Source organism: Electrona antarctica (genome assembly GCF_951216825.1).
Source record: "Electrona antarctica genome assembly, contig: scaffold_56, whole genome shotgun sequence".
Taxonomy (NCBI): Eukaryota; Metazoa; Chordata; class Actinopteri; order Myctophiformes; family Myctophidae; genus Electrona; species Electrona antarctica.
Window position 1 is genome coordinate 252,348 of NW_027638622.1, and position 22,653 is coordinate 275,000.

Sequence of the window (22,653 nt, forward strand, 5' to 3'; positions counted from 1 at the left end):
ATATAGAGGAGGGGGCACGAAACCACCTTAAGACACATGAATATAGTTTATAAAGAGGAGGGGGCACGAAACCACCTTAAGACACATGAATGTAACAGGTGAGGTCAGAACAGACATATGTTAACAAAGAGGCGCTCAGAGACACACGGGGACTACACATTTCATGCCCCCAAATGAAACAGCGTCCCCACTTCTGGTCTGTTAGAACTGTGTACTGCAGGCCAGCCCATAGAAGTCCATTGAAATTCATCTGTAGTTAGCTTACTTTTAAAATAATACCAAATTACTAAAATATACCAAATTAGTCTTGAACTGAAGACTATATTGATTTGAATAAAAATATGTTTCCAAATGTATGAAGTGTCTTTGTCAACATATATTGCTGTTTTCTCAATAGAGGATGTATTTCACATTTAATTTACCACTTGAATGAGTTACCCATAATGTTAACGGAGCAGAGGGGAGACGGCAGACAGAGAACCTGTCGCTTTTAAGGGACGCCACCGCCTTTACGAGACTACGAGCTCCGACTTTGAAGAGTGGAATTCTCAATATACATCCCGATCCCGACTGACTTTGTTATTCATGTCTATATTTTGAACATGTCACAGGCTTACTATATATGTTCTACTTACCGCGGAGCTCTAACGGTGTGTTTTACCGCTGTCAACTTGTTGTATAATTAACTTTGCTGAATAGTTGCATGGGAAAATAACCCAGCTAAATGGAGGAGTGGCATTTTCACTACCTAGTGAATTCTCCAGATGAGTATTAATAATTAGTCTTGCAAGATGCTGTTTAGATCATTTTCAACAAATACAAGCATATAAAACGAAATACAACAAATATATCTAAGTATTGAAAACCTCAAGGGATGCAACCGTGACGTATGCTAGCACTTTTCACAAACTTATGGAGTATATTATAGTACATTGTGGGCTGTATATTCAGATGGCAGGTATGTGTCATTAAAACACACTGATACAGTATATTATAGTACAGGTTGTATATTCAGATGGCAGGTATGTGACATTCAAAAGGACAAATCAAACATATGGGACACTTTATTAGAATACAAACTAAATAAATCGCTACAGCCTCAGTAATGAACCAGTGAAATGAGTATTTTATGATGCCTCTCATAGGGATTGCATTGACAGCTGCAGTACACAGTTCTAACGGACCAGAAGTGGGGCCGCTGTCTCATTTGGGGGCGTGAAATGTGTAGTCCCCGTGTGTCGTCCATATGGGCTCGCTGATAGGTTAGAATTAGATTAGCTTCAGGCTTAGTTTAATGAAGTTAGGGTTGTAAATAGTAGTAGCTTCAGGCATAGTGTTACTGATTTAGAGTTAGGAATAAAGTTAGCTCTAGGCATAATATAAGAATTATGATTACCGCCTTTAGGCAGAGTTGCAGAAGCGCTGTGGATCAGTTCAACGAGGCAGACCTGTCAATCACAGCGTCTACTGGCCAATCACAGCACAACCTTCCCGGGTCTTGCTCAAACTAGTGGCATACCCCTCACAAGTTCATTGGCATCAGTTCACACACACACACACGCGCACGCACGCACGCACGCACGCACGCACGCACGCACGCACGCACGCACGCACGCACGCACGCACCAGACAAACCTCCAGTCCTAATGCATTATCTTTGCATCTTTGCACATTTTTGTTGCTCTCTGCAGACAATCTCCAGAAAGGCTTCCTTGTTCCTTCCTCCACTAACACAGGAAAGCGTCTCAAAAAGGAATTAAGGTTATTGTAGCGGTCAATATGTATTTGGAGGGGGGGGGGGGGGACAAACACAAGTGTTTGGTCAAACCATGTGACTTCCATTGGAAAAGCATTGAGGCGGCCATGAAACACGGACAGCACAGAGCATGTTTCGTCTGATATGTGTGTACAGGGCCTAACAGAGGAAGGCAGTCTCTCACAGAGTCTAACAGAGGAAGGCAGTCTCTCACAGAGTCTAACAGAGGAAGGCAGTCTCTCACAGAGTCTAACAGAGGAAGGCAGTCTCTCACAGAGTCTAACAGAGGAAGGCAGTCTCTCACAGAGTCTAACAGAGGAAGGCAGTCTCTCACAGAGTCTAACAGAGGAAGGCAGTCTCTCACAGAGTCTAACAGAGGAAGGCAGTCTCTCACAGAGTCTAACAGAGGAAGGCAGTCTCTCACAGAGTCTAACAGAGGAAGGCAGTCTCTCACAGAGTCTAACAGAGGAAGGCAGTCTCTCACAGAGTCTAACAGAGGAAGGCAGTCTCTCGCAGAGTCTAACAGAGGAAGGCAGTCTCTCACAGAGTCTAACAGAGGAAGGCAGTCTCTCACAGAGTCTAACAAAGGAAGGCAGTCTCTCACAGAGTCTAACAGAGGAAGGCAGTCTCTCACAGAGTCTAACAGAGGAAGGCAGTCTCTCACAGAGTCTAACAGAGGAAGGCAGTCTCTCGCAGAGTCTAACAGAGGAAGGCAGTCTCTCACAGAGTCTAACAGAGGAAGGCAGTCTCTCACAGAGTCTAACAGAGGAAGGCAGTCTCTCACAGAGTCTAACAGAGGAAGGCAGTCTCTCACAGAGTCTAACAGAGGAAGGCAGTCTCTCACAGAGTCTAACAGAGGAAGGCAGTCTCTCACAGAGTCTAACAGAGGAAGGCAGTCTCTCACAGAGTCTAACAGAGGAAGGCAGTCTCTCACAGAGTCTAACAGAGGAAGGCAGTCTCTCACAGAGTCTAACAGAGGAAGGCAGTCTCTCACAGAGTCTAACAGAGGAAGGCAGTCTCTCACAGAGTCTAACAGAGGAAGGCAGTCTCTCACAGAGTCTAACAAGGAAGGCAGTCTCTCACAGAGTCTAACAGAAAGGAATCACAGCTAGTTGAATAGCTCATACTGTACTCATACTGTACCTCCACCCCCGGCCAGTCCCTCATAGCCAGGCACGGTGTCGAACATGCCGGGGGGCGGCGCGCTGGGAGCGTTGATGTCAGCAGCGGGAGGAGCGTTGATGGGTGGGGGAGCGTACATGGCTGTCAGAGAGACCAAAACAAGACAGACTGGTTTAGACAGGGAAGGGAAGGCAGTGGAGAAAGACATCTTTTTAGGAGGGAGAAAAGATTGGTCAATAATTACCCACAGTTACACACATGGTTGGAAATGACGTAAAGAAAGGAAAGAAGTTTCCTCTACGCCCCTAAAACTGTTCTTAATACATGATGAGTTACAGATGGGTTAAGATACATGAGATGTATACACACGCACGCACACACGCACACATGTACACACACACACACACACACACACACACACGCGCACACACACAACATGTACACGCACGTGCACACAGACCCACACCCAAGAAGACTTTCATAGATAACCAAACAGAGCTGACACACTCATCGCAAGAGTTGTTTTTCCTTGATTTAACCCTAATAAACATTTGTTTAAACTGATCACTAAAACAAACACTGCACAACAAAATGTATATATATTTAACTAGAGTAGCTTACCTTGTGTCTGCCCAGGATTATACATTGTATTTCTGGTTAAAAAAACCACTACACTATTAAAGAATGAGCCTGAAGGTAGCCTAGAATTCTAACTTTGTGTCAACTTTATGAGAGGTAACTTCCTATAAACCCACAACCTAAACTATAGCTCTACGATAGCAGACATCCGTGTGAGGTGGAGACCAAACTATAGCTCTACGATAGCAGACATCCGTGTGAGGTGGAGACCAAACCTACACGGTGTTTTAAAAAGCCCAGTATACTGAAATCACAACCAGAAGATCTCTCATCTCAGAGTAAACATTCCAGCATTGTGACAGGAAGGCAGGCAGTCACCGCCCGCCCGCCCGCCCACACACACACACACACACACACACACACACACACACACACACACACACACACACACACACACACACACACACACACACACACACACACACACACACACACACACAGAGAGGAAGGAACAGGGAAGTGATCCCATGTGGTGAGGGAAAGTACTACCGTTCAGTGGTTCTCAAAGTGGGGTCCGGGGACCCTCAGGGGTCCTTGAGGGAGTTCCAGGGGGTCCCCAGCTAAATGATAGTTTGGAACCAAATGGACCCTTATGGGTCTGTAACTCTGAGTTACTCTTACTCAGAGTTAAATTAACATTGATTTTTACAATATAAATTGGGGGTCCCAGAGATAGAAGTGCCATTAAATGAGGGTCCGTAGACTAATACAAATTGGGGGTTAAACTGGTTCCTCTCTCATGGGGGTCCCTGGCGTATGTTTTCAAATGGGGGTCCACGTGCTCATCAGTGTCGATTTGGGGGTCCTTGACATGAAAAGGTTTGGGAACCATTGACTTAAGTAAAAGTACAAAGTCTGGAAATTCAGAAATGTCCTCATAACAGTATAGAGCTCTACTTAACCCATTTTGGGCAGGAACCCCTTTTGGTGTTTTAAGCATTACATTATACTTTAGCTATTGAAAAATAGCAGACCTACAAGCTCTACGAGCTTGTAGGTCTGCTATTTTTGAAGAATCGTGAAAATGCGGCACAAATCTTTGAAAATTGAACTTTCAGATTACTTTTTTTTATTTCGACGTCAGGCCTAGTACTGCATAATGCAGAATGTCCCATTTCACAAGTTATCACAATGTATTTTATTATTATTATTATTATATTATATTATATTTGTAATAGCTGAAGTGGTTATAGTGTATGTGTTGTAATACATAATAATCAAAATCTACCAAAGTAACTTAAAATAATTGTAGTGTAGAGTGAAAGTAAAATATTTCCCTCTGAGATGTAGTGGAGTAGAAGTAAAAGTACTGGAAACTGGAAATACTGTCAAGTAAAAAAAGAATAAGAAAAACAGTACTTGAGCAGGCCTACTAGTTGCTTTACACAGCAGTGCCACCTACTGGAGAGCAGGGGGAAAGCAATAACTCGTTTATCCAGAGGATGTTTCATAAAAGACAAACTAAATATAACCTCAGAGGTATTTAATATTATTCAAAAATAAAAACAAGAACAAATGGCAAAACAAAGATCCTTAACATTCACAGGAGTAACACTATGGAACAGCCTCAATAAAGAGGTAAAATTATGCAGCTCATTACATTTATTTAAAAAAGAAAACTCTTAAAAATAAATTATAAAGTGTATTGATACAAATAATGAGTAACTAAAATACTTGGTTCCTTCTTTTTCTTTTGCTACGTGACCTACAGTGACCTACTTACTGCACTTCCCCTTTAAGGCGACAGAGTACAGCATCTGCACTTCCCCTTTAAGGCGACAGAGTACAGCATCGTGCAATGGGTCTGGTCCACAAGATTCACTACACCACCAAGATACCCATGTACCTGTCTAAATACTTCACTAAGATACCCATGTACCTGTCTAAATACTTCACTAAGATACCCATGTACCTGTCTAAATACTTCACTAAGATACCCATGTACCTGTCTAAATACTTCACTAAGATACCCATGTACCTGTCTAAATACTTCACTAAGATACCCATGTACCTGTCTAAATACTTCACTAAGATACCCATGTACCTGTCTAAATACTTCACTAAGATACCCATGTACCTGTCTAAATACTTCACTAAGATACCCATGTACCTGTCTAAATACTTCACTAAGATACCCATGTACCTGTCTAAATACTTCACTAAGATACCCATGTACCTGTCTAGATACTTCACTAAGATACCCATGTACCTGTCTAAATACTTCACTAAGATACCCATGTACCTGTCTAAATACTTCACTAAGATACCCATGTACCTGTCTAAATACTTCACTAAGATACCCATGTACCTGTCTAAATACTTCACTAAGATTCCCATGTACCTGTCTAAATACTTCACTAAGATACCCATGTACCTGTCTAAATACTTCACTAAGATACCCATGTACCTGTCTAAATACTTCACTAAGATACCCATGTACCTGTCTAAATACTTCACTAAGATACCCATGTACCTGTCTAAATACTTCACTAAGATACCCATGTACCTGTCTAAATACTTCACTAAGATACCCATGTACCTGTCTAAATACTTCACCAAGATACCCATGTACCTGTCTAAATACTTCACTAAGATACCCATGTACCTGTCTAGATACTTCACTAAGATACCCATGTACCTGTCTAGATACTTCACTAAGATACCCATGTACCTGTCTAAATACTTCACCAAGATACCCATGTACCTGTCTAAATACTTCACCAAGATACCCATGTACCTGTCTAAATACACCACCAAGATACCCATGTACCTGTCTAGATACTTCACTAAGATACCCATGTACCTGTCTAAATACTTCACTAAGATACCCATGTACCTGTCTAAATACTTCACTAAGATACCCATGTACCTGTCTAGATACTTCACTAAGATACCCATGTACCTGTCTAAATACTTCACTAAGATACCCATGTACCTGTCTAGATACTTCACTAAGATACCCATGTACCTGTCTAAATACTTCACTAAGATACCCATGTACCTGTCTAAATACTTCACTAAGATACCCATGTACCTGTCTAAATACTTCACTAAGATACCCATGTACCTGTCTAAATACTTCACTAAGATACCCATGTACCTGTCTAAATACTTCACTAAGATACCCATGTACCTGTCTAAATACTTCACTAAGATACCCATGTACCTGTCTAAATACTTCACTAAGATACCCATGTACCTGTCTAAATACTTCACCAAGATACCCATGTACCTGTCTAAATACTTCACTAAGATACCCATGTACCTGTCTAAATACTTCACTAAGATACCCATGTACCTGTCTAAATACTTCACCAAGATACCCATGTACCTGTCTAAATACTTCACTAAGATACCCATGTACCTGTCTAAATACTTCACTAAGATACCCATGTACCTGTCTAAATACTTCACTAAGATACCCATGTACCTGTCTAGATACTTCACTAAGATACCCATGTACCTGTCTAAATACTTCACTAAGATACCCATGTACCTGTCTAGATACTTCACTAAGATACCCATGTACCTGTCTAAATACTTCCTTAATGTCAACGAAGTCCACACCCACAACACCAGAGGGAGTGCAACAAACCCTGTACAACCCAGATTCGGCACAAACAAGGGACTAAATTATTTTCGCTCCTATGCCACCAAAATGTGGAATGTTACGCCCTACCAACAGTCATTAAGACATGCAAATCTCTTGACTCCTTCAAAACCGCTCTCAAAGGGCACCTACGGACGGCTGCAATTCCAAACTGGCCCCCGTAAAATCTGAATCCCCCCCCTCAAGGACCCCTGGGGCATAGCTGTGGGGCTTATATGGGCATAGGGTTACAAACCCCCTGGAACTCCCTCAAGGACCCCTGGGGCATAGCTGTGGGGCTTATATGGGCATAGGGTTACAAACCCCCTGGAACTCCCTCAAGGACCCCTGGGGCATAGCTGTGGGGCTTATATGGGCATAGGGTTACAAACCCCCTGGAACTCCCTCAAGGACCCCTGGGGCATAGCTGTGGGGCTTATATGGGCATTGGGTTACAAACCAAAGATTTAAATGGATTTGACGACTGAAGAAAAGAGCCATCTTTAACCACTAATACATTAAAAGTGACTATATCTTAATTATAGGCTACTTTTTTATCTATATAATATTAAATATATGCTATGCGTAACTTGGTCATAAAATAACTTACCAGGATTATAGGCCGGTGGAATGAATCCAGGGGTTGCAGTTCCATAACCAGGGTTTGCAGTTCCATAAGCATGATGACCACTGGGAAGAATATGAATATGATACAATACATTACAATATATATATATATATATATATATATATATATATATATATATATATATATATATACACAATTACACACACACACACAATACAATATAATACAGTTCCATAAACATTATGTCCACTACAATACAATATACAATACAATATATATATACAATAGAATATAATACAGTTCCATAAGCATTATGTAAACTGGAAGGTAATGGAAAACGATGTTGATAAATGCACTAATAATTATGTCCAACAAGATTACAAGAACAACATGTCGTTGTTTTGTTTTTAGAAGTATAGGCTATAATACTTATAGGCCCAGACAGTATATCAAGACTGTCATATCGATTCTGATATAATGTCTTGATTCAGGGTTAGAGATATCAGTGCCCAACTAGCTCTGTCTCTAATGCTTAACAGCAACAGCACTATGGTCCATAGCTCTGGTCCATAGCTCTAATGGACCAGAGCTCTGGTCCATAGCTCTAATGCTGAACAGCAACAGCACTATGGTCCAGAGCTCTGGTCCATAGCTCTAATGCTGAACAGCAACAGCAGTAAGGCTATGGACCAGAGTTAGCCCAAACATTTAGACTCTCGTAGAGGTTTTTTTCGATTCTGACGAATCTCTCTACGAGAGTCTAAAAGACTGGTCCCCTTTAAGAGGGCTCGTGTTTACGTTTGTGATTGCCCCACATGTCCGGCGGGTGTTCGGAAAACAATTACCCCCGTAGCGACCGTAGTTTTCAATAAAAAAAATCTTTTAATCCACTCCGTCCATACTCCTCCATTGTAAATGCGCAACAGAACATTGGCCGCGCCCCTAGTGGCCAGGGTTCTGTTGCGCATTTACAATGGAGAGAAAACCAAGATGGCCGCCAGATTCCGAGACAGAGTATGGACGGAGTGGATTAAAATATTGTTTTTATTGAAAACTACGGTCGCTACGGGGGTAATTGTTTTCCGAACACCCGCCGGACATGTGGGGCAATCTGGATTATATTTTAGATTTTGCATTTGTACAAGGTAAGAGTGATTTTGAGGCACAAACGTAAACACGAGCCCTCTTAAAGGGGACCAGTCTTTTAGACTCTCGTAGAGAGATTCGTCAGAATCGAAAAAAACCTCTACGAGAATCTAAATATTTGGGCTAGACCAGAGTAGTGCCTAGCTCCTTTCGGAACCCTACGTTAAAATTTCTGACATTTTGGTAAAGTCATCAAAATGTCAGAAACTTTAACGTATGGTTCCGAAAGGCGCTAAGTAGTGCCCAACTAGCCTGCATGGTTCATGTTTCAGTACCAAACATCAACATCAACAACAACATGGCTTAAATTACTCACCCACTGCTGGCGATTGGTACTTGATCCATTCTTGTTCTTGGCTGGTAAATGCAGGCTATACAAGGGCAGAAAGGTTAGATGATACGAGGACTCACTCCATGATCTCTCTCTCTCTCTCTCTCACTCACTCACTCACTCTCTCGTGAGCAGTAGCCTATCATGTGATGATGACAAATATAATATCCTGTTGCACTTTGATCCTTTGAGTTTAACCTAAACTATAAACTAAACACAAAACACCCACAGGAAGATAAACACAGTATTATTAACACCCTGCTACCTGTTCTTTACTGATTTACAGCCATAATGAACCTAAACAGGAAGATTAACACATTATTATCAAGGCTACAGAACGCCCTGCTACCTGTTCTTTACTGTACTTTACTGATTTACAGCCATAATAAACCTTAAAGCAAGAAGTGCGCAGAAAACAGAGAGAGAAGAATATCTTGTCTAATAATTAACAACACAAATGAACTGACAATATGATGTAATAGCATTATGTATAAAGTTCCCAATGAATGACATCAAATACATTTAACCTGCTGCTGATGTCCTGTTTATATTCATATGCACTTTGTTTTTGACTCACAGACCAAACGAACGCAATAAAATGAAACCTAAACAACAGAAAGAGAAACTACACTCCTCTCATGGCTTACCGTTGTTGCCTCAACGACCACCCGTGAAGAACTACACTACCCACAAGGCTCTGCGACACCAGCGGTTAGAGTGGGTGACAATGTTATCACACGTAAAGATGAAATTACCTACCTAGGTTCCATCCTGGAGGCTAATCTTTCCGGTGATAAAATGGCCACCAACGTAATCAAAAAAGTCAACCATAGAACAAGATTCCTCTACAGGATCTCCTCACTGGTCAACAAAAACACCTTGAAGACCTTAACAGGAGCCCTCGTACAGGGTTTCTTTGACTATGCATGCACCTCTTGGTACCACAGCACCTCAAAGGCCCTTAAAACCAGGCTCCAGACTTCCCAAAACAAACTGGTCAGGCTCCTACTTGATCTAGCCCCCCGAACCCACCTCACCCCTGCCCACTTCGACAGGCTGGAATGGCTTAGGGTCGACGACAGAGTACAGCATCTTGCAATGGGTCTGGTCCACAAGATTCGATACACCACCAAGATACCCATGTACCTGTCTAGATACTTCCTTAATGTTAACGAAGTCCACACCCACAACACCAGAGGGAGTGCAACGAACCATGTACAACCCAGATTCGGCACAAACAAGGGACTAAATTCTTTTCGCTCCTATGCCACCAAAATGTGGAACGCCCTACCAACTGTCATTAAGACATGCGAATCCCTTGACTCCTTCAAAACCGCTCTCAAAGGGCACCTACGGATGGCTGCAATTCGAAACTGGCCCCCGTAAAATCTGAATCCCCCCCCCCGCCCCCCCCCTTTTTCCCCCCCCTCACTGTATATATTTCTTTTCCCTTTTTACCTCCTTTATGATGAATTCCTGTTCTGTCTATAGAAGTGTCTATGTACGTCTCTAAATGTTTTGATGATTTGAACATGGTGGACCCTATTGGAAACAAGTGTAATGCTTAATTGGGTCGTCCACTCACAGTTAACAGCCTTTGTATTGAGTTTGTGCTTGAAATGTACTGTAATTCTGCAAACTGTTAATAAATTCTTCAATCAATCAATCAAAGCGGTGTAGTCCTTTTCTGTTCTTCCGTCCCGCCGGGTGAACTACACTACCCACAAGGCTCTGCGACGCCAGCGGTGTAGTCCTTTTCTGTTCTGCCCGCCGGGTGAACTACACTGTTTCCCAAACACTGGTTTACGGGCCTTTTGTCGGTCGTGGACAAGTTTTTTTAAATTTTATTTATGTATTTATTAGTCTCCTAATTGTGTTTTTATTTTAAATTGTGTTATAATAAAAACTTTAAATACTTTTTTTTAGTAAATTCATGAGGAAATAACAATAAAAACTAATCTAAACAATTCCATAAATTAGAAAACAAATGTTAAAGAAAATAGCGAAAATTAGTGAAAATAGCAGATCTGCAAGCTCACAACACGTCGCTTTGCGCCGTGTTGTGAGCTTGCAGATCTGCTATTTCCCCTAGTTTGGGTTCCGGGTGGGAGGAACCGCGGGACTACACTACCCATAAAGCCCCGCGGCGCCACCGCGGAAGTCCTTTTCTTCGCTTTCCTCCGTCGTGAAGAGTCCCTGTTCGGCTTTAGCTCGGCGGGTGAGTTCCACTAATCTATTATCATCCGTCCATCTAAACACCCAATGATGTAATAAAACCCCATGAATGAAGAGTTAAACATGTCCCCGACGCTTCCCGCTCTGTATTATCTATTATAACCCAGTGTTAGTGTCTCTGTGTGGTTGATGGACCCCGGTGGTCCGTCCAGTATGGCTGCTGCTCAGTGATAACATGGCCTACTCTGATGTGTGTTTTCTGGTGCTGTTGGTCACCAACCTCCTCCTCGTTACGTCTCTGTTCCTCTGTTATTTCTACTGGTTTCTGGGTGACAAGAACACCGTGAGTTTACTGTGGTGTTTAGGCTGCTTTCTGTCGCGGTGGTTTGAGCTGCGTAGCATTTAGCATGGCTGGCTAGTGGTTAGTAGACTGGTGCTAGTGGTGTTAGCATTTAGCATGGCTGGCTAGTGGTTAGTAGACTGGTGCTAGTGGTGTTAGCATTTAGCATGGCTGGCTAGTGGTGTTAGCATGGCAGCTAACAGCTCACTGACTGGACCGCCTGGTTGTTTTAGTGAATTGTATTAATTCACAATGTGCATTAATGTCGGGGCTCAGTGACTGGCTGGCTGCAATGGACAGCTTGTATGTTCTAGTCAATTATGATATCGCATCACAATGCATTGCTGGTAGTAAAACCACAGACCAGCTACAGCTCAGCTCCCTGGCTGGAAAGCTTGTATGTTTTGAGTGAATTGTATTATATCGCATCAATGTGCATTGATGTCATTGCTGGTAGTAAACCACAGACCCGCTACAGCTCAGCTCCCTGCCTGGAAAGCTTGTATGTTTGAGTGAATTGTATTATATCGCATCAATGTGCATTGATGTCATTGCTGGTAGTAAACCACAGACCCGCTACAGCTCACTGGCTGCAGTGGACAACTATTCTATCATATCTCTCAATGTGCATTGATTGATTGTCGTTGGTAAGCCACAGACCAGGTGTAATTCTACCTACAATAATGTATACCTGGTTCAGCTACTGATAACTGGTCATTTCCACAGGACATCACTGTCACCTGACATTAGCTAACTCACTAGTTTTAAACACTTTTCATATCAAGGTCCGTTATTTATTCAGTGTTTGAGCCACGGACCACCTGATATTTATCCTCTCGGACCCTTTTGATTTAGCCTCTCAGACCCAAAACTAAAGAATATGATGTCGTTGGATAAGATTTTGTCCACTAGTCCATGCTGTATTGATGTTGGTACCATTAGGAGAGAACAGGCAAACTATGCTCTCCTGTGTCACCATGGGAGCCCTCGGACCCCTCACTAAACCCTAGATGTAATGTCATGTTGTAGTGATGACTTTCCCTCTGCTCTCCTGTCCTCTCCAGTCACCATGGGAGCCCTCGGACCCCTCACTAAACCCTAGATGTAATGTCATGTTGTAGTGATGACTTTCCCTCTGCTCTCCTGTCCTCTCCAGTCACCATGGGAGCCCTCGGACCCCTCACTAAACCCTAGATGTAATGTCATGTTGTAGTGATGACTTTCCCTCTGCTCTCCTGTCCTCTCCAGTCACCATGGGAGCCCTCGGACCCCTCACTAAACCCTAGATGTAATGTCATGTTGTAGTGATGACTTTCCCTCTGCTCTCCTGTCCTCTCCAGTCACCATGGGAGCCCTCGGACCCCTCACTAAACCCTAGATGTAATGTCATGTTGTAGTGATGACTTTCCCTTTGCTCTCTTGTCCTCTCCAGTCACCATGGGAGCCCTCGGACCCCTCACTAAACCCTAGATGTAATGTCATGTTGTAGTGATGACTTTCCCTTTGCTCTCTTGTCCTCTCCAGTCACCATGGGAGCCCTTAGACCCCTCACGAAACCCAAGATCGTGAAGAAACGTACCAAGAAGTTCATTCGGCATCAATCTGACAGATATGTCAAGATCGCGGTAAGTCTGTGTGAATGAACAATGCATGATGATGACGATCTATATTTTATTGATTTCAATCTGATTCCATGAGGGAAAACTGCAAGGCTGAGTGAGTTCTCAGGAAACATTGAAATATCTACATGGATTAAAGTTCTGTCGCCACAACTGATTTCACTTATTTGGTTTCCTTAGAAGACAAATGTGCGTCTGTGCACCAAATGTCTGTGCAAAAATAGCAGATCTACAAGCTCACAACACGTTGCGGCGTGACGTGTTGTGAGCTTGTAGAGCTGCTATTTTCGCTTACCGGCCTAGTTTTTTAAAGAGGAAAGTATTTGAAGTGATCAAACTAGCACATTCATTCTTCGTAAATAGCAAAACTATTTCATCCTTTCATCTCTGAACCTGAAATGTGACGAGTTTTATTCTGCTTTCTGTTCCAACAGAAAAAACTGACAACCCCAGAATGTAACGTTTTTATTCTTTCTGTATCCCAACAGAAAAACTGGCGTGACCCCATAATGTGACAGTGTATTCTCTGATTCTGTATCCCGACAGAAAAGCTGGCGTGACCCCATAATGTGACAGTGTATTCTCTGATTCTGTATCCCGACAGAAAAGCTGGCGTGACCCCATAATGTGACAGTGTATTCTCTGATTCTGTATCCCGACAGAAAAGCTGGCGTGACCCCATAATGTGACAGTGTATTCTCTGATTCTGTATCCCGACAGAAAAGCTGGCGTAAGCCCCGTGGTATCGACAACAGGGTCCGCAGGCGCTTCAAGGGTCAGATGCTGATGCCCAACATCGGTTACGGATCCAACAAGAAGACCAAACACATGCTGCCCACCGGCTTCAAGAAGTTCCTGATCAACAACATGAAGGAGCTGGAGGTGCTCATGATGAGCAACAAGTACGTGTTTTACTCTGATTACATTGTTCTACTTTTATTACATGATGTGCAACAAGTATGTCCTGGTTTTACTTTGATTACATTGCAGGTTAAACACTCGAGGGCTGTCGCAATTACAAATAATTGCAATTTACAATTTAATTGTGTTGTGGCATTGAACATTGGAACATGAATAAATACACTTCTGTTTGCCTGGTAAAATGGGCTGATATGACAAATGACAAATTTACAAAGATACTACAGACTTATTTTTTTTTATACAGAAATGGCTGATCGTCAAGTTTATTTTAAGGCCAGTCCACATCAATGCAACCAGTTGTAACTTGTGTCCAGTTTCATCGGTCTGGACTGACCGGTGCTTTGTAGTAGAAGTTGCATTGGTTGCTGTGCACTTGCTGGCCTTTATGTGGCCAAAATTGCGTTTAACTTGATTGTGACGGCAACATTAATCTTTAAATGAAATCCAAAAAGTTTGACAATCTGCCGGCCCCATTTAAGGCACATGGTGTGTCAAAGTATGTGATGTATTACCATGTGTTCTTGCTTACTGTAAATCGCTCTGGATTAAGCTAAATGCCTAAATTGTAAAAGTATTCTAAAATAGACAAATATAGCACAAGATGGTTCAAAACCTCAGCAATTGTGTATAGTCTGCGTTACGTTTTTTGGTGAAAGTCATCAGGCTTTCTGCTTTGCAAGCAGGAGTAAGAAAGTTGACGCAACGTGCAAATTAACTCGGCCTCCAGCTTGACGTGTAATCTTAACCTAACGTAGCATACGATCAGAGATCTGTCTGGTGACGTCTACATTCAGTAAATGGGTTAAAACTAGCAGGGATACAGAATAACATGGCATGGTAGCAGCAGGATCTGTTTTCACTAAGAAGTCAGAAGGGCCTTTGATTGATGCTGTTGGTTGGTCTGAACCGTTACAGGGTGGTGGTGGTGGTGGTGATGCATACGAATTAATTGTGATGTTAGACTTGTGTGCAACAGCCACCAGTAGGCCATAACAGCCACCAGTAGGCCATAACAGTCTTGTGTGCAACAGCCACCAGTAGGCCATAACAGTAGGCCATAACAGTCTTGTGTGCAACAGCCACCAGTAGGCCATAACAGCCACCAGTAGGCCATAACAGTCTTGTGTGCAACAGCCACCAGTAGGCCATAACAGCCACCAATAGGCCATAACAGCCACCAGTAGGCCATAACAGTCTTGTGTGCAACAGCCACCAGTAGGCCATAACAGCCACCAATAGGCCATAACAGTCTTGAGTGCAACAGCCACCAGTAGGCCATAACAGCCACCAGTAGGCCATAACAGCCACCAGTAGGCCATAACAGTCTTGTGTGCAACAGCCACCAGTAGGCCATAACAGTCAGTCAGTGCACACTTAACCCACTTACACCTGGGGTAACCTATACGTTGTTATACCTTTCATTGCCGGGAGCTACCTCTGTCAACATTCTTTTTAATAAGAAGTTGGACGGTTGTCAGAAAACCTTCGGTTAGGTTTTAGAATCTGCCTCGGGTCTAAATGGGCTTAACGTATAGCATGCAGACATACTAATGTTCACTTCCTGTCAGTGTCCTGTTGTGCATTAGTAATGGAACAAAGCCACTGAAGTGGACTGTATTTATCATGAAGATCCAGTAGTTAACGACCCTCTCCTCTGCTCTCTCTCTTTAGGACCTTCTGTGCAGAGATCGCCCACAACGTCTCCTCTAAGAACAGGAAGCTGATCGTTGAGAGAGCGGCTCAGCTCGCCATCAAGATCACCAACCCCAACGCCAGGCTGCGCAGCGAGGAGAACGAATAGATTATCTCACTCATTATTATTTTCACAATAAACACAAAAAAGGTCTTTAAAAATGTACAAACTGCTTACAGATTGTTCTTTTTGTTTTTTCCATACAATGTTAGTTTATTTGTGATATTGGACGTTGTTGTGGTTACCGGGGATACTAAAGGTCTCTAAATGCCAGGTCTGGAGAATTGAGAATTTGTAAGACATATGGAAGTGAAATAAATTATTGTCCCTAAAAGGTGAGCCAGACAACGTTTAGGCTCTTTACAGCAGACGCATCATTTACAATTACTCTAAAGCTGTGTTTTAAAGAACTCCTTGGTAATATTTTGGTCAAATTTATATCTGAAACTAAAATGTTAATCCTACATTCACATGGCATGCAGAATGCTACTTTATGCTTCACTGATGATGACAGTCATGTTGTGATGCGTAAACGCACTGCAGCTCTAAGGAATTCAATCTGCGTAAACGCACTGCTGCATCTCTAAGGAATTCAATCTGCGTAAACGCACTGCTGCATCTCTAAGGAATTCAATCTGCGTAAACGCACTGCATCTCTAAGGAATTCAATCTGCGTAAACGCACTGCATCTCTAAGGAATTCAATCTGCGTAAACGCACTGCATCTCTAAGGAATTCAATCGGATCATTTTCATGCATGCATATTTTAGAATAAAATGTACCAGGAGTTTTCCTTTTAAACATGTTGAACCTTCTGTACTTGGGGAAACTAATACCTGGCCAGGGTCTTACCGTGTTGCGCCGAATATAAGACGACTGATTATAAGACCCATTTTTCAAGATTCATTTGTGGAAACATATATTCCCTGATTATAATACCACCCTTTTTTTTAGGATATTTTGGAAAAACTCTTCTCTTCAGGCCAATGGGGTACCTATTTTAATATATTTTGTAATATATATATATATATATATATAAATAAAATTTACTTAGTATTTTCAATGTTTAAACTATAAAGGAGACCAAGGGAGTACTTGGTCTTCTTTATAACTGGTAAATGGTGCATTTATATAGCGCCTTTCTCCAAGGTGCTTTACATAGATTGTGCATTCCATTCACACACACATTCACACACCGATTGCGGCGGAAGCCATGCAAGGCACCAACCAGCACATCGGGAGCAATTTGGGGTTCAGTGTCTTGCCCAAGGACACTTCGACATGTAGACAGGAGGAGCCGGGATTCGAACCGCCGACCCATGGATCATTGGACGACCTGCTCTACCTCTTGAGCCACAGTCAGTTTAAACATTGAAAATACTAATTAAGTCAATTTTATTTATATAGCATCTTTCACGAGCACTCGCAAAGTGCTTTAAATGCAAGACAACGAAAACAAAGCAGATAGAAATTGCTGTACAATTCAACTCAAACAAAAATGACAATACAGGCATGAAGAATCAATAAATATAGGATAAATCAGCAAATGCAGGTTGAACCATCCACAAAATTAATGCTTGTTCAAAGAGGAACGTTTTAAAGATGTCCACAGGGTGCAAGTCTCAGGGCTAGTGGAAGAGCATTTATTTATATTAAATAGCCCCGGCCCATGCTCGTACATGTGCTGTTTGTCCCCTGGTTGAATTATTAGGATGCTACTGGTGGAGATCAAAGTGGTTTCTTCCAACTTGTTTTTTACCCCCATAACTTGAGAGAGAGATTCTGTTTCCTCTTCAGACAACATAGTAAGGGCATTTTATCAGGTATTTGACCAATCTGGGAACTAAATCGTTACCAAGAAATGTCTTCACCAATGTGTTTCTAAAGGTGTCTAATAACATGTACTAAAAGTTTGAAATTCAACTCCCGTGGGAAAGTTGAGTTATTAGCATAATATGTGACCATACCCATAACATCCTGTATAAGGCAAAAAAGTCTAAATTTCATCATTCTTTAAGTAGCATGTGACATATGAAACTAGGGTGATTTCATGATTCTGAATCCATTCCAAGCATTGTGCTGACCTCATCACGTTTGTGTGGCCGTTTTCCTCCCAAGGAGTGTTCTTTTTGCAAAACTAATGCTTGGAATGGATTCAGAATCATGCAAACACCCTAGTTTCATATGTCACATGCTACTTAAAGAATGATGAAATTTGGACTTTTTTTCCTTATATAGGATGTTATGGGTATGGTCACATATTATGCTAATAACTCAACTTTCCCACGGGAGTTGAATTTCAAACTTTTAGTACATGTTATTAGACACCTTTAGAAACACATTGGTGAAGAAATTTCTTGGTAACGATTTAGTTCCCAGATTTTCATAGATTTCTCTTACTAACAGAAGCCATCCTCCCTGAGAGAGATTGTGTTGCCTCTTCAGAGAACAGAAGCTTTATGTTGCCTCTTCAGTGAATGTTTCCTCTCCAGAGAACAGAAGCCATCCTCCCTGAGAGAGATTGGGTTTTCTCTCCAGAGAACAGAAGCCATCCTCCCTGAGAGAGATTGTGTTGTCTCCAGAGAACAGAAGCCATCCTCCCGGGGAGTCTGTGTGTTTCCATTGCATTGCGTTCTGGCAGCCAGCCTTTCTCCCTCCTCTCCATCTGCCCACGTAGAGAACACTGCCATGCAGGGATGATTCTGTCACAGCAAATGTTTTAAACTCAAATCTTTGCTTCTGGAGGAGGGGGGGAAGGGAGGGTCCCTGGAACAACATTTTCAGATGTGGGTTGGAGGCCACTGATATAGAAACATAGGTTTTTCCAGATAAGTGTCATGATTTAGAAGTCTAGAAGACATTTTGTAGAATCCAAATGGTTTAAAATGAAATGTGTAGTCTAGAGTGTGTGCATCTTTCCTGATTTGAAAGTATCCTCCATTCCATCCAGCCGCCCACTCTGTAGAGTGTTTGCATCTTTCCTCCTGATTTGAAAATATCCAGTCTATTCCATCCACCCGCCCACTCCTCCTCCTCCTGGGCTGGCTCTGAAGGACAGACCCAGGAGGGTTCTTGGATGTTGTCCAGACTCCAGACAGCAGGAGGAGAGGAGAGGAGAGGACCGGTGGTTCAGAAAGATGCCATGCTGAAAAGGACGAGGAGGACTTAGAGTTAGAAGAAGAATCCTGACATGAACATCATGTCAGCTAGAGTCCTGCTTGGGACGGGGCGCGCTAAAGCCAAACTCTTCTCCCAGACAGGAGAGGAGAGGAGGAATACAGGGCTATGGGCTGGAGGAGGAGAGGAGAGGAGGAATACAGGGCTATGGGCTGGAGGAGGAGAGGAGAGGAGGAATACAGGGCTATGGGCTGGAGGAGGAGAGGAGAGGAGGAATACAGGGAAGAGGAGAAATATGTTCTCTTTTTCTGTCAGGTGTCGCCTCGGCATCATCAGAGGCAGGACCAAAGGTAAGACAATAAGGCGATTAGACATGTATATAGATACCGATATCTATTAGACATGTATATAGATACCGATATCTATTAGACATGTTTATAGATACCGATATCTATTCATATTAATGTATACAGTATAATCAGACTGTATAGGCCTATTGTTTGAATAGTTTATCAGACAGAATAAAGTACAGTCCAATAGGCACTGAAAAAGCTGCTTGCGGTCTTGTTTCCATTCTGGTCCTGTGCAATCAACTCATAGACATGACATTAATAATAACAGCAACATTCAATATACACATTTAATATTTTGTTGCATGTTGGACAAATTCTTCTTATATTATTATTTTTGAGTGGTGTAAACAACTCCTACGACTGGCTTTGTTAGTTTACATGTCTGTCTGTCTGTTCGTAAAAAATGAGCACGGTTGCTATGGTCACCCAGTTCACACGGGTGTGATTTCATTACGTCAGACATTACGTCAGACCACAGCTGATCAGTCTATATAAGACCTTACACCACTCAGTTCACACGGGTGTGATTTTTTAACAATTGTGTAACTTACGCTGTCACTTATTTGATGACATGGATTTGGGAACACTTCTGTAGGTCTACGAATCCATCCATGCACACCAAATGATTATAATAAGTATGAAAGGATTGTTTTAAAATGAATGTAAGACTGAGATTTAAGCCAAGTTCCCTGATCAGGCAGGGTGAGATCACATTAGATACATGTTGTCTCTCTGCTGTTAACAGTAGGTTCTATGTTCAGATCCCAGGCCAGGCAGGGTGAGATAGAATACATCTTCCTGCTGTTAACAGTAGGTTCTATGTTCAGATCCCAGGTCAGGCAGGGTGAGATAAGTCTCTGCTATCAACAGTAGGATCTGTAGCTCCATGAGTGGGAGTTGAATGAAGGAATGAGTCATTATAGAATGGAGACAGCCTTCAGCTTCTCTTCAATACTAGGCCTTTATAAGCTTTAGGCATTCTACAAACAGTCAACCTATTTTAACATCCATGCAGCATATTGTAATCTTTACTATAAGGCCTTTTGACCTGTATATATATTATATATAATCTGCTGCTGGCTGATTTGATTGGGTTTTACTTTTAGTCATTTTTAGCTCAGCAATGTATACTCTTGGTGTAATTACAGGAGATGCCCACAGGATGACAGTGTTGTCCGTGTCATTGATGACTTTTAGACAGGGCTGTTATTTCTTTGTAGTCGTGCTTTTTTTCCTTGTTTGTTTCTTATGACACGAAAATAATATCACTTAAAAACTGGAAAAATATCAATTGAGTTTAAAAACAGAACCATGCAGCGCCATGTTGGTTGGTTGCTACAGATTAGACCAATAGACGGTGTTTCTCCATCCAGGTGTGATTAATGTAATTTAATGTGATTAATTAATGAATCCACCTGAGTTAGTTGAGCAGGACTTAATTCACCTGAGTTAGTTGAGCAGGACTTAATTCACCTGAGTTAGTTGAGCAGGACTTAATTCACCTGAGTTAGTTGAGCAGGACTTAATTCACCTGAGTTAGTTGAGCAGGACTTAATTCACCTGAGTTAGTTGAGCAGGACTTAATTCTGAGTTAGTTGAGCAGGACTTAATTCTCGCCTGATATCCGATAAAAACATTGAGGTAAGTCTGTGTTTCTACGTTTAAATGCTCACAATAATGTTTCATGTCTGTGTTGTTTTCCTAATAAAGGTTTGTATGCAGTTTAGGCATTGCATAATTAAACATTTATTTAAAAACAAAAAAAGATAGACCTATTAGTGCACCTTTCAGTGGCGTGACTGCAGATCTATTCTACATGGTGGTTGAATGAGGTTTCATGACCTGCAGCATGTCTCCATGGGGTCCATTTGTCCTGCAGCATGTCTCCATGGGGTCCATTTGTCCTGCAGCATGTCTCCATGGGGTCCATTTGTCCTGCAGCATGTCTCCATGGGGTCCATTTGTCCTGCAGCATGTCTCCATGGGGTCCATTTGTCCTGCAGCATGTCTCCATGGGGTCCATTTGTCCTGCAGCATGTCTCCATGGGGTCCATTTGACCTGCAGCATGTCTCCATGGGGTCCATTTGTCCTGCAGCATGTCTCCATGGGGTCCATTTGATGCAGCATGTCTCCATGGGGTCCATTTGTCCTGCAGCATGTCTCCATGGGGTCCATTTGTCCTGCAGCATGTCTCCATGGGGTCCATTTGTCCTGCAGCATGTCTCCATGGGGTCCATTTGTCCTGCAGCATGTCTCCATGGGGTCCATTTGTCCTGCAGCATGTCTCCATGGGGTCCATTTGACCTGCAGCATGTCTCCATGGGGTCCATTTGTCCTGCAGCATGTCTCCATGGGGTCCATTTGATGCAGCATGTCTCCATGGGGTCCATTTGTCCTGCAGCATGTCTCCATGGGGTCCATTTGTCCTGCAGCATGTCTCCATGGGGTCCATTTGTCCTGCAGCATGTCTCCATGGGGTCCATTTGTCCTGCAGCATGTCTCCATGGGGTCCATTTGTCCTGCAGCATGTCTCCATGGGGTCCATTTGTCCTGCAGCATGTCTCCATGGGGTCCATTTGATGCAGCATGTCTCCATGGGGTCCATTTGACCTGCAGCATGTCTCCATGGGGTCCATTTGTCCTGCAGCATGTCTCCATGGGGTCCATTTGTCCTGCAGCATGTCTCCATGGGGTCCATTTGTCCTGCAGCATGTCTCCATGGGGTCCATTTGATGCAGCATGTCTCCATGGGGTCCATTTGACCTGCAGCATGTCTCCATGGGGTCCATTTGTCCTGCAGCATGTCTCCATGGGGTCCATTTGTCCTGCAGCATGTCTCCATGGGGTCCATTTGATGCAGCATGTCTCCATGGGGTCCATTTGACCTGCAGCATGTCTCCATGGGGTCCATTTGACCTGCAGCATGTCTCCATGGGGTCCATTTGACCTGCAGCATGTCTCCATGGGGTCCATTTGACCTGCAGCATGTCTCCATGGGGTCCATTTGACCTGCAGCATGTCTCCATGGGGTCCATTTGACCTGCAGCACGTCTCCATGGGGTCCATTTGTCCTGCAGCATGTCTCCATGGGGTCCATTTGACCTGCAGCACGTCTCCATGGGGTCCATTTGACCTGCAGCACGTCTCCATTTGACCTGCAGCACGTCTCCATGGGGTCCATTTGTCCTGCAGCATGTCTCCATGGGGTCCATTTGACCTGCAGCACGTCTCCATGGGGTCCATTTGACCTGCAGCATGTCTCC

General features: G+C 42.8%; 2 protein-coding genes across 6 annotated transcripts in view; one reads left to right on the top strand and one right to left on the bottom strand.

Annotated features, from left to right (window-relative positions):
• ssuh2rs1 (ssu-2 homolog, related sequence 1) overlaps positions 1-9,271 on the bottom strand; it is a 52,416-nt gene extending 43,145 nt beyond the window's left edge. For 2 of the 4 annotated variants that reach the window (XM_079530799.1, XM_079530798.1), the window contains exons 1-3: positions 9,158-9,271; positions 7,717-7,796; positions 2,900-3,019 (exon numbers count right to left, since the gene is read on the bottom strand). In XM_079530799.1, coding sequence (XP_079386925.1) covers positions 2,900-3,019; positions 7,717-7,796; positions 9,158-9,186 — 229 coding nt within the window. In that variant the 5' untranslated portion in view covers positions 9,187-9,271. Of the gene's footprint in view, positions 1-2,899; positions 3,020-3,122; positions 3,260-3,499; positions 3,789-7,716; positions 7,797-9,157 lie in introns of those variants that run through there. The other 2 variants (XM_079530800.1, XM_079530801.1) reach the window with 2 other exon arrangements.
• A 2,033-nt stretch (positions 9,272-11,304) lies between these two features.
• On the top strand, positions 11,305-16,259 carry LOC306917896 (large ribosomal subunit protein eL32-like). Of its 2 annotated transcripts, none has more exons than XM_079530792.1 (4): positions 11,305-11,390; positions 13,212-13,312; positions 14,027-14,208; positions 15,899-16,259. In XM_079530792.1, the coding sequence occupies exons 2-4, from the start codon at positions 13,217-13,219 to the stop codon at positions 16,026-16,028; spliced, it is 408 nt and encodes a 135-aa protein (XP_079386918.1). In that variant the 5' UTR covers positions 11,305-11,390; positions 13,212-13,216; the 3' UTR covers positions 16,029-16,259. The 2 variants fall into 2 exon arrangements, with proteins under 2 accessions (XP_079386918.1, XP_079386919.1); XM_079530793.1 differs by lacking the exon at positions 11,305-11,390 and adding an exon at positions 11,561-11,690.
• The last annotated feature ends 6,394 nt before the right edge of the window (positions 16,260-22,653 follow it).